This window comes from Lampetra planeri, chromosome 65 (assembly GCF_965212315.1).
Source record: "Lampetra planeri chromosome 65, kcLamPlan1.2.h2, whole genome shotgun sequence".
Classification (NCBI taxonomy): domain Eukaryota; kingdom Metazoa; phylum Chordata; class Hyperoartia; order Petromyzontiformes; family Petromyzontidae; genus Lampetra; species Lampetra planeri.
Genome location: NC_136171.1, coordinates 872,886 through 885,579, shown reverse-complemented (window position 1 = coordinate 885,579; position 12,694 = coordinate 872,886). Strand labels below are relative to the sequence as shown.

Sequence of the window (12,694 nt, the reverse complement as noted above, 5' to 3'; positions counted from 1 at the left end):
GCAATACCAGATCTCGATAAAACATCAATGCCTGCCACCTCAACACAGACGCCAACTACCTGGAGGGATGCTCGTATTTAAGAAAAACAGGTCAGGGGCCGTCCATAAATGACGTCACGCACCTAGGGGGAGGGGGTCAGACATTTGTGACGATGTGTGACGAGGGGGGGGGGGTTGAGAAATGTGACGTCACATCAAAATGCGCAACTTTAAATTAATATAGACAACACGTTCTACTTGATTAAATATACTTTCAAATAAATGTTTTCTCATACAATATCAGAGTGCAGCGCCACACTAAATACGCTCTACAAAGACAATAGTTTAAAGCGATTTGAAGCATGTTTTTTTTTTGGGGGGGGGGGGGCAGAGCTTTGTGACGTCATATTTGAGGGGGGGGGTCTGACTTTTTGTGACGCCGTGTGACAAGGGGGGGGGGTCAAAAATCGTCCAAAATCGCGTGACGTCATTTATGGAAGGCCCCTATCAGCTGTGTTTATTTTCAGAGCGGTGTCTCAAAACTGATTTCGGGGGAACTTTACGTGTAACGGTACTCCCGATATAACAGCGTTACCAGATATATCGTAGTACGCACTGATTACGTACGTGTGTTGAACTTCTTTCGCACCGTACATAGCCAAACGCGCTAATCGGATGTGCGGGGGAAGCACAACAAATTAAACACAAAAGCAGCTCCAAAGAAATGAGTTTTCAATCTAGTATAGTGGTGTAGTGTAATGTAGTGTATAGTGTAGTCTATATTAGTGTAGTGTGTAGTGTTAGTCGAATAGTGTACAGTAATGTAGTGTATGATAATGTAGTGTATAGTAGGGTAGTGTACAGTAATATAGTGTTTAGTAGTGTAGTGTATAGTGTAGTGTATAGTAGGGTAGTGTATAGTAATGTAGTGTAAAGTGTAGTGTATAGTAGGGTAGTGTATAGTAATGTAGTGTATAGTGTGGTGTATAGGATGGTAGTGTATAGTAGTGTAGTCTATAGTGTGTAGTACAGTATATAGTAGTGTTTAGTGTATGTATGTTGGAAATATTTCGCACCATAAGTAGCCAAACGCGCTAATCAGGAGGTGCGGGGGGAAGGACACCAAACGAACACAAAAACGACAACCACAAGAAGCAGTTGCTAAAGAAATTAGTTTCCAACCTAAAAAACTCCTTAACGCTTCCATCCCACCACCTCTCCCACGCCCCGCGACGGACAGTGGCGACGGACATGGTGGTATCCTGCGGTGCGCAGACCATCTCCCTGACCATCAACTTCTGCCCGGTGCTGTACGCGGGCTACACGCTGCACGACCTGGCGCTCAACGGGCGCCACTCGGAGCTCAGGTGCCGCGGGCGGCTTCGCAACGAGACGGCACCGGCGTCGCTCCTCTTCCACATCCCGCTCAGCGCGCTCGAGTCGTGCGGCAGCACCCTCACCGTGAGAGCCCCACGGCGAGCACGCTGCTGCTCATCGTCATCATCACGCACGCTGCTCCTCTTCCTCGAACTCCTCCTCCTTTTCCTCGAGCCTTCTCCTACCTCATCCTTCCCTCTCCTCCAACTCCTCTTCCTTGTTCCTCCTCCAACTCCTCAATTCTCCTTCCTCACTCCCTTCCTCCTCCTCCTCTTTCTCCTCCTCCAACTCCTCCATTCTCCTTACTCACTCCTCTTCCTCCTCCTCCCCTTCCTCCTCCTCCAACTCTTCCCCCTCCTCTTCCTCCTCCCTCCTCGGTAGCACCGTTTGTCGCTTATTAGAAGTAGTTTGTCGTCCCAATATGTAAGGGGCTGTCCATAAATGACGTCACGGACCTATGGGGGGGGTGGGGGTCAGACATTTGTGACGATATGTGACTAGGGGGGGGGGGTGAGAAATGTGACGTCACATCAAAATGCGCAACTTTAAATAAATATAGACAAAACGTTCTACTTAATTAAATAGACTTTTAAATAAATGTTTTCTCCTACAACATCAGTGCAGCGCCACATTAAATACGCACTACAATGACAATAGTTTAAAGCGATTTGAAGCATGTTTTATTTTTTAAATGGAAATATGGTTTTAGGGGGGGGGGGGCAGAGCTTTGTGACGTCATATTTGAAGGGGGGTCTGACTTTTTGTGACGCCGTGTGACGAAGGGGGGGGGGGGTAAAAAATCGTCCAAAATCGCGTGACGTCATTTATGGACGGCCACTAATGTGTAAATTGTCTTTGAAACTTATTGGCCTACACCAGAGACAGCAGCCTTCTCCATGGCCTTGTCTCGCCACCAGTGTTAGGCCAGAGAACGCCAAAAGGCGACCAATACAAAGACGTTGCAAGTGTCACCGGCTCATGATTATTAATGAGGGGGGGGTCCATGTGGATGACGTAACTTGTTCATGATCATGAACGAGGGGGGCTGTTCGATGTGGAGTGACGTCACCGGCTCATGATTATTAATGAGGGGGGGGTCCATGTGGATGTCGTAACTTGTTCATGATCATGAACGAGGGGGGCTGTTCGATGTGGAGTGACGTCACTTGCACATGATTATTAGTGAGGGGGGAGTACTCCATATTGAGTGACGTCACCCGCTCATGATTATTAATGAGGGGTGGGGGGGGGGTGTCCATTTGGAGGACATCACCTTCTCATGAATATTAATGAGGGGGGCTGGTCGATGTGGAGTGACGTCACGAGCGTGAAAGGACAGACAATCCTGGGTGATTATAGTCGGTATACTTCGACAGGAAAAATAGAAAAGTACTCAGGCTACTGCTGCTGCAGAGTCAACACTCAACCAACAGCAAACTTACGTCTACTTTATAGAATACTAGCGGTAAGTACCCGGCGTTGCTCGGGCGAAAAAGGCAGACACACACACATGAACTTACACACAGACATTGACCCACACACGTAGAAACACATCGACTTAGACCAGGGGTCGGCAACCAAAATAACAAGAAGAGCCATTTCTTTCCAATTCGGTACAAAATTCAGTATTTCAAGAGCCGCAATGCATCCGAGTACATACTGTACATACGTACATATCGTCAAGAAGCAGCCCGCAAAGAGCCGCATGCGGCTCCGGAGCCGTAGGTTGCCGACCCCTGACTTAGACGCACACACACACACATATATGGTTAAACCCAGGATGGATCGTTAGCAGGCCAGCCTAAATGTTTCTAACCGGCGAAGATGTTCCATTAGGGGGGTGCACGTTTCGCATGCGTAGAGAAGGCAGGGAATTACCATGGCCGAGAAGACCTGGAGCTTCATGCAGAGTGAGAGACCAGGTAGCTTCCACACAGCGTAATGCAGCCGATGAAAAGATAATGGCGCTCGACTGATTTGGAGTGAGACCTCTGCTGTTAAACCGGAGCCGGTCATGTGCACAGTGGCCAGGTATGGGAATCTCGGCAATCTCTCCACAGCTGCCGCATCACCAATTGTGAGTTATGGGGGTGGATTGTTCGATGGTACAAAATACCCAGGCAGGTGCTTAGTTTTGGTGGGGCTGATGGTAATGCCCCACCTCTTAGTGGCAAGCTCCAGGTTCAGCAGCAGTGAGCAGCAATCACCAGAGCATCGGCATACATAACATGGTTGAGCAATAGGGAGGCATCCTTTGACCTGTCACACCCCAAGGTGTAGAGGGCCGCTCACCATCATGAAGATCCTTAAGGATGGTGATCAGTGGGGCATTTACTTGGAAAGCACAAAGAGCAACCCAGAGGCCAGGCCTACTGATGGTATCATAGGCCTTGAGTAGGTCAATAAAGCACACGCATGGACTAAGATGCACACATGGAGCTACAGACACGCAAAGAAATGGAGTTACACTGACTAACATGGAGGCATGCACACACAGCGACTAACACACACGCACATGGACTGAGACACACACACACATATCGACTCACACACACAAACACATCGACTTACAGACACACACACACATATAGACACACACACACACATAGACATGCACTTGAGATACACACACATGGAGTTACACATATCGACGTACACACATACAGGGACTTACACATACATACATAGAGTGACACACACATTGCCGTACACACACATACGGACTATCACACATAGACATTGACTTGAGATATACACACATGGAGTTACACACACATATATGGACGTACACACATACAGCGACTCACACACACACCGACTCACACACACATTGACGTCAACACACATATGTACTTACACACATATAGACTAAGACACAGATACATGGACTTGCACACACATACATAGACTGACACACACAACAACAACAACCGCCATTCGCCACTAAGTGGCGGTGACGTCACCACGACGCTTGTGCCAGGCCATGTGCACCTTGAGGCCACGTGAAGTGTCGAACGCCCGCTGGCAGGAGGTCACGGGGCAGACCCACCAGGTGCCACGGGTCAACTGACCGAGATGACCGAGATGACTGGCTGATGCACCACCTGTGCCCCCTACTGTACCAACTTGCTGTGCTTTAGCCACCCGGCGCTCCGCTCGTTGTTGTGAGCGTCGCTCCTCCGCCCTCCGTTGTTGTTGGAGGGCGACTGCCTCCAACTGCCCAGTAGCGTCCTTCACGAGCCTCCTCCACTGAGGCCGATCTTGACACCGCTGGTACCAGTCATCGGCAAGTCCACTCAGCTCCACGTCCTCCTGTACCACATCACTCCATCTCTTCTCTAGCACGTGCCGCGCCCGTTTAGCCCCCTCGATCCGGCCGAACAAAAGCTGTTTAGGCATGCGATGGCTGGGCATGCGGGCTACATGACCCAGCCAACGCAGCCTTGCCTGCCGGAGGAGCTCACCGATGGGAATTTGCCCAGATCTTTCAAGGACTTGTGAGCTCCTCACACAATCCAGCCTGGTTAAACTCAGGATGGATCGTAGGCAGGCCAGCCTAAATGTTTCCAACCGGCGAAGATGCTCCACTAGGGGGGTCCACGTTTCGCAAGCGTAGAGAAGGGAGGGAATGACCGTGGCTGAGAAGACCTGAAGCTTCGTGCGTAGCGACAGACCAGGTAGCTTCCACACAGCGTTACGCAACTGATGAAAAGATATTGCCGCTCGACTGATTCGGAGTGAGACCTCTGCTGATAAACTGGAGCCGGTCATAAGCACACTGCCCAGGTATGGGAAACTCTCCACTCTCTCCACAACTGCCCCATCACCAATTGGGAGTTGTGGGGGTGGAGTGTCCGATGGTACAAAATACCCAGGCAGGTGCTTAGTTTTGGAGGGGCTGATGGTAAGGCCCCACCTCTTAGTGGCACGCTCCAGTCTCAGCAGCAGCGTCTCCAACTCCTCTTCTGAATGAGCAGCTATTACCAAATCATCGGCATACATAACGTGGTTGACCAATAGGGAGCCATCCCTTGATCGCACCCGGGCGTTGATCAGCCTCCCATTATATCTGTACCAAATGGAAATTCCCCCGGTACAGCTATTGAAGGCTTCACAAACTACGCAGTCGAAATAGATGTTAAATAATGTGGGAGCCAGAGGACATCCCTGTCGCACCCCAAGGTGTACAGGGAAAGGCTCCAACTCCCGGCCACGTAGTTTTACCCGGGCCCGCTCACCATCATGAAGGTCCTTAATGATCGTGAGCAGAGGGTCAGGGACTCCGAAAGCACGAAGAACAACCCAGAGCCCAGTCCTACTGATGGTATCATAGGCCTTGACCAGGTCAATAAAGCAGAGATGTAGGTCTTTTTGGAATTCCCTACACCTCTGCTGTAGCAGACGGACAGAAAATATGGCATCTGTGCAGGACCGCCCTTTCCTGAAACCGCATTGGGGCTCCGCAAGCCTCTCCTCAGCGTGCCTAGCAAGGCGATGTTGAATAATCCTTGCCAGGACCTTACCTGGCACACTGAGGAGTAAGATGCCCCTGTAGTTGTTACAGTCGGTACGGTCCCCCTTCTTAAAGAGGGGGACCACCAGGGCATCCTTCCAGTCCTGCGGAACCCGTCCAGTGGTCCAGACTGTTGTTATGATGTCATATAGGGCAGTCTGTGCACAAACGCCACCCTCCCTCAACATTTCGCTTGGGAGATCATCTCTGCCCGGTGCCTTCCCTGGTCTCAGACTCCAGATCGCCCTCAGTACTTCCTCAACAGCTGGCACCTCAGCCAGCCACTCACAGGGGGTGACCTCTTCCAATATTTGAGGCACCGCAGCCTCAGCAGGGTTATCCCCACTTTGTGCCACGATGTTTTCCTGGCTGAGAGATTTTCCCTCCCCCAGGACCTCACAGAAATGCTCAGCAAATCTGCAAACCTGTTCCTGGGGGTCAGAGATTGGATCACCGTTTTTTCCTCTAATGATGGTAATAGGTGTGGCGCTGCAGGTTACTTTTTTGATGGAGTTAAATAGTGATTTGTGATCGCGGGCCACTGAGGCAGACTCCATCTCCTCAACAACCCGCGACCACCACCCATCCTTACAGCGCCTTACGGCTCTCCGAACCTCCGAGCGAAGGCTGCGGTAAACCTCCTCATTCTCTGACGTGGGATGCTGTAGGCGATGAGAGTGGGCCTGTCGCTTTTTCTCAATTAACTTGAACACCTCCTCTGTCAGCCAGGGTTTCTGGGGAGGTCTGGACCGCGTACTCAAAGCAGCCATTGCAGCTGCATGAGTCACAGTCTTAAACCTCGCCCATTTACCCTCGACATCAGGTGGAGTGGGGGACGATGCCAACCCCAGCTGCAAGCGATGATGAAATTCTCGCTTGCAACTTTCATCAGCTAACTGAGACCAGGCCACTTTTGGTTGGAATGGGATCCTGGGTGTACACCCACCACCGGAGTGGAAGAATGGCAGGCGCATCTTACAGATGACAAGTCGATGGTCAGCGGGCAGATCAGCTCCACGGTAGGTCCTGGTGTCAAGGACATGGGCTCGCATCCGCTGGTCCGTCACTATGTAGTCCAGCAGATGTTCTTGCTTGGACCCGGCATGCATCCATGATGTTGTGTGGATGCGCCGATGCCGGAAGAGCGTGTTGGTAATTACAAGCCCATGGGCTGCACAAAAATCTAGCAGCCTCCTACCGTTATTATTGAGCTGATCTGGCCCATGCCTTCCAATCACTCCAGACCAGGTGCCAGCATCATGACCAACTCGGGCATTGAAGTCACCCAACAAGATGACTCTGTCCCGAGTGGCCACTTTAGCCAGCACCTGTGACAGGAGGTCATAGAAAGCGTCTGACTCATCGGCTTTGCCTGCATCCCTCCACGGATGTTCGTCTTCGGTGGGGGCATAAGTAACCACGACCACCACTCCTCGCCTCTGATTGATGGGAAGGCGAGCCCAAAGTATCCTGGGGCTTACAGCTTCCCACACCTCACCGCCACGCTCCCACGCCCCCTTCATTCTTTTGTTCAGAAGAAGAGCCACACCCTGTTGTTTGGCAGTCTCCTGCCCCGAGTAGAGGACTGTCCACCCCTCATGGTGGCAGGATCCAGAACCGGTCCACCGGACCTCCTGAATGCCACAGAGATCCAGGCGGTACCGGTTCAGCTCCCGACAGAGGAGTGGCAGCCTTTCCTCCGCAGTGAGCGTTCGAACATTCCACGTGGCCATCCGCAATGGTTTTTCGTTGTTTCTGGAGGAGCCCCGAGGGTGAAAATTCAATCTCCTGGCTCCGCCAAATGGGGTTTGGCCAGGAGACGTCATAAAAGCCTGACCCCCCGGGGCCTCCGGCACAAGCTTATTAGTTACAGGTTTATGTTTAATTCGTAGTTTAGTGGTGGTTAATTGAAGGTGGAGGGGTTACCAGCCCCTCGCACCCGTCCAGATCCCCCGTTTAGCCACTGTGGTGGTCACAGACGCCATGAGGGGAGAGGCCAATGGGCATTGGCCCTCCCCCCACAGCACTGCCCACGACAGTGTTGCCCGTCCGGCACCGCGAGGAGGTAGGAGGTTGTTTTGCTGGACTGACACACACATAGCCCTACACACATACACATATGGACTGTGACACACATACATCTACTTTAGATACACAGACATGGATTAACACGCACATATGGACTCAGACACAGACGCATTGACTTACACACACACACATCGAGTGACACACACATGTATAGACTTACACACACATGTGGACTAACACACACACAAACACTTTGACGTACACAGACACATGGGGCGTTGTCCGTTCGAAAAAGGCAGACACACACATGGAGTTAAAGACACACATGGCTCTACACGCACACACATATGGACTCAAAGACACACACATCGACGGGCACAGCAATCCCCGATGATGGCACAGCTATGAGTATGGCAGTACTACGTATGACTAAATAGCGTGACGTGAGTGATGGAAACAATAGAAATGTATTGAAGAAATAATCAGAAATCACAGACTGGCAGTAGAGCGTGGCAGCGTCATAAAAGCGCAGCAAAAAAAGGGAAAATTGAGCAACCTAAAAATCCAAAGAGTTTTGTGTACACAAATATAATTATTGTAACATGTCAAATTGTTTCATAATGGTAAACAATGACCCTGAGTTATCTGCACACAATATCTGGAAACGTATTTGTTTAATAATAATACGCAATGAACGTGATTAATTATCTGCACACAAACATGATTATTGTAATGTTTGTGAACTAATGTGTTTAACAATAGTAAACAATGGACTTGAGTTGTTAGCGTAAGAAGCAAGCAAATTTGTACGTATCATATCCGTATTGAGGCCTTGTGCCATGCCTAGCCCCCGTCCTGGCCTACATTGGCAAGGCGGCGGAGTTGGCACGTTGCTAGGCTAGGGGCTGGACCGCTACCCCTACATCCCCCAGCATCCCCCACCCGTGCAAGAATAATGCTATGTAAGTGTAGTGGTGGTGTTGACGTGCGCCGACAGTGATGGATTACGGGGCGGCGCGGGGTGCGGGGTTGGGCACGCATGTGGGCGTGGTGTGGACGCGCGCGCCGGGAGGGAGTGAGTACGGGGCGGCGCGGCATAGGGGATTGTGCGCGCTGACACGAGGTGAGAAAAGGGGATCGTGGGCAGCGCGCAGTGATTGGTCAAAAGGGATGGGTGCTCTCAGCGACGTCCGCAGGATGGGCATAAAAGAGGACGCGCGGGAGCACTCGTGGTAGTTGTTAACCAGTTGAAGATTGAAGACGGAGTTGAAGAAGTAGTGCCCTGAGACCCCTAGTCCCGCTGTCCTTGTCAGGACCGGGGCCCTGTGTGGCTCGGAGGCGAGACTGTGGGACCCGTGGTCCGACGCCCATGTGGGTCGGGACTGTGGGACCCAGAGTCGAGACGGACACCCCGGCTGGGGGTGTTCCGAGAGGCTACGGGGCGTAAGAGCCCGTGTTGGTGTAGCCAGGAGAACCGTGTGGGTTAGGCTGGTGTTAGCCACCCGTGTAACTAAGTGGGTGTTGGTCACCCGAGTAACTATAGCTGGTGTTAGTCACCCGTGTAACTATAGTTGGTGAAATAAAAGAGTGTGCTACCCGTGAAGTCGTCTCCCGCCGAGTTACTACATTACAACTGGCGTCAGAAGTAAACCTGTCTTCAAAGAAAAGAATGGATACTAGGAAGACTACCCGTACCCACGAGCGAGATCGGGAAGACGACGACGTACCGGAGACACAAACCTCGGAAAGAGAGGACGAGGAGTTGCCGCCGATGCAGCACTTCGCGGCGATGGCCGACGCTCCGCTTGCCTCCGACACCAGCCTACAGGACGCACACTCCCGCCTGGCGGAGTTGCTGCTCGCCGCCGCTGCAATTTTGGCGGACATCACCGTTTCAGCGGGCGGAGGGACGGCTGCGGGGTTGGAGGAGGGAGCGTGGCTGGAGGGATCCTGCCAGAAGGCGCTTCATGCCAAAAGTTTTGAAGTTGGCGCCGTTTTTGAGGGTCCGCTTTCGGTTGGCGGGAAGCGCGGACACCACGTGGGCGGAGATCTCCTCTCAGCGCAGCCCGCGTCATCGGCGCACGCCAGAGCCCTCCATCATGCGCCTGCAGACGGAGCCGACATTTTCTATAACCACAGCGGCGCGCGGGAAAATCATTCCTCGGAGGCCGACGACCGGGTCTTCCAGCAACGATTGCCCGCGCTGACGGCGTTCAAGGTGGACGGGGGCGACTGGGGAGCCTTCCAACGAAGGTTCCTCGCACATCAAGAAATGTCGGGGTGGTCCGACACCACTGCCCTACGCGCGCTGCCAGCGACGCTCGACGACGACGCGCTTGCAGCCTTCACATCTGCCCCAAGGTCGTCTCGCTCAACGCTCCAGGCCGCGCTACATCTAATGGCCAAGGTGTTCGGCCCGCCCTCGACCTGTCGCCACCATTTCTACGAACGGCGCAAGGTGGTTTGAGAAACAACGCTCGCCTATCGCACGGCGCTGCTCGCCCTGGCGGACGCAGCTTTTCCCCGCATGGACATGGAGGGGAAGGACGCCGTGACAGAGCAGCTGCTGTCGTTGGCTCACGACCTGGGAGTCCCTATCAATACGGCGGACGAAATGGACATCTGCTCCCTGGGGATTGCCACGAGTATTCACGCATACGAGGTCCTCAAGCGGAAGCGGACGGTCATCTGCGCATCGGCGGGGATCGTGGCACCTGCCGCCACGGTCGCCGAGCCTCAGCCTGCTGCGGCTCGGGAGGAGGCCTTCGCCGTATCAAGTCCGGGGGAGTGGAGAACGGGAGGTCGTTCGCCCACACGTTCATCCCGCAAGCTGGAGCAACCGAAACCTACGACGTCCCTCGTCGTCTGCTACAACTGCGGCCTTCGGGGTCACGTCGCGTCCGGGTGCCGGGCTCCGCGTCAGCGCGCCACGGGACCACGTCCGGACGACGACCAGGGCCGAAAGTCGTCCCAGCTAAACTCGGCAAGTCGCGGCACCTCACACGCTCGGTCCACACATACGGCACACTCGGGTCGCCGCTTCGTGGTGGGGGGACCGCGTATGGGTACCGGGGATTCGGTTCGGCGAGGGGGGTTCGTACACGGCCCGAAAGCAGTCGAATGGTCCGAATTGGCCCACAGGATGGTGGCTGCGTCGGCCGGGTCGTCCGTGGTAACGGGGTTTATTGACGGGGTTGAGGTCCGGGTGCTTGTCGACACGGGTGCGTCAGCCACTATCATTTCGGACCTTATTTATAACATCCTTCCCGTCCAATGTCGACCCCTTTTGCCGGTGGACGTACCATTTTACGCGGCAAACGGGGGATCCTTGGGGATCATCGGCCAGATTCGGGCGACTATTTCTATTGGCGATATCAAATTGGCGGGTCCTATTTTTGTATCATCATCGCTGGCAGTTCCTTGTTTACTAGGTACGGACTTTCTGGCTAAAATGCCCATCAAAATTGTCATAGATCAGGCCTGCATTGAGCTTCCATCGGGACGGCGGGTTGCATTTTTGACGAGTCCTACTAAAATACGCACGGTTTGTGCGACGGTACAGGCGCTGGCAACTCAGACTGTACGGGTACCCCCGGGATCACAAATGTTGGTACCCCTTCGATTGAGGAAACCCCTCGGGGTGGATGCGGTGGGAGAGGGAGTTCTGTTGGGGCCATCTAACAGTGCTGTTGGGGGCCTCGGCTTAGCGGTGGCTCAGACCATGGTGCGGGCGGACAGTGAGCCGTTCGTTATGGTCCTGAATACGGGGTCGTGGCCAGCCGTAATTACACAGGGAACAGTGCTGGCTCACGCGGCGCCGCTACCCGTCGAGGAACAGCTCGTTGCTCACGCGGATTCGAGGGTCGATACGCATCCTCAGATTGAGGAGGGGACAGAGTGGTTGGACTCATTGTGTGCTGGATCTAGTAACTTGTCTAGTGTGCAGTTGGGTGCGTTGAGGGGCTTGCTTCTCGAATTCGCTGACGTGTTTAGCAGACACAAGTATGATATTGGCTGCACAGACCTGTTGCGCCACCACATAGCGACGGGGGACGCGGCCCCTATTCGACAGAATCCCTTCCGGCTCAGCCCAGCCGAGAAGGAGCATGTGCAGTCGGCGGTTAATGACATGTTGGCGGCCGACATCATTTCGCCCTCTTCCAGTCCGTGGGGTGCTCCCATCGTCCTTGTTAAAAAACAGGACGGGTCCTTGCGGTTCTGTGTCGATTTCCGCCGCCTAAACAAAATCTCAATGGCCGACGTGTATCCGCTCCCTAGGATGGATGAGTCGCTGGATGCCTTGGCGGGAGCACAGTTTTTTTCGACGCTTGATCTGCTTTCGGGATTTTGGCAATTGCCCCTCGATGACGAATCGAAACCAAAAACCGCTTTCCGGACACCGGGAGGCCTATTTGAATTCAACCGATTGCCCATGGGCTTACATTCCGCTCCCGCCACGTTCCAGAGGCTCATGGAATTGGTTTTGTCAGGACTCCAATGGGACACCTGTTTGATTTACCTCGATGATATCATCGTTTTCAGCCGGACTTTTGAGGAGCACCTCCAGCGACTGAGAGCGGTGTTCCTCAGGATGCGTTCCGCTAAACTTAAATTTAAACCGGCAAAATGTTACCTGCTTCGGGAATCGGTCAGGTACTTGGGCCATATCGTTAGCCGTTCAGGGATCTCGACAGACCCTGCTAAGACGCACTGCGTCAGCTCATGGCCAACGCCGACCTCGGTCACTGAAGTCCGCAGCTTCATAGGATTCGCCTCCTACTACCGTCGTTTTGTCAA

The 12,694-nt window shown here is 53.2% G+C and overlaps 1 protein-coding gene across 1 annotated transcript in view; it reads left to right on the top strand.

Moving 5' to 3' along the window:
- The window catches only part of ZPLD1 (zona pellucida like domain containing 1), a 106,437-nt gene that overhangs the window by 36,135 nt on the left and 57,608 nt on the right, over positions 1-12,694 (top strand). The window contains exon 4 of the mRNA XM_078619905.1: positions 1,220-1,440. Within this exon, the coding sequence (XP_078476031.1) occupies positions 1,220-1,440 (221 nt within the window). The remainder of the gene's footprint in view (positions 1-1,219; positions 1,441-12,694) is intronic.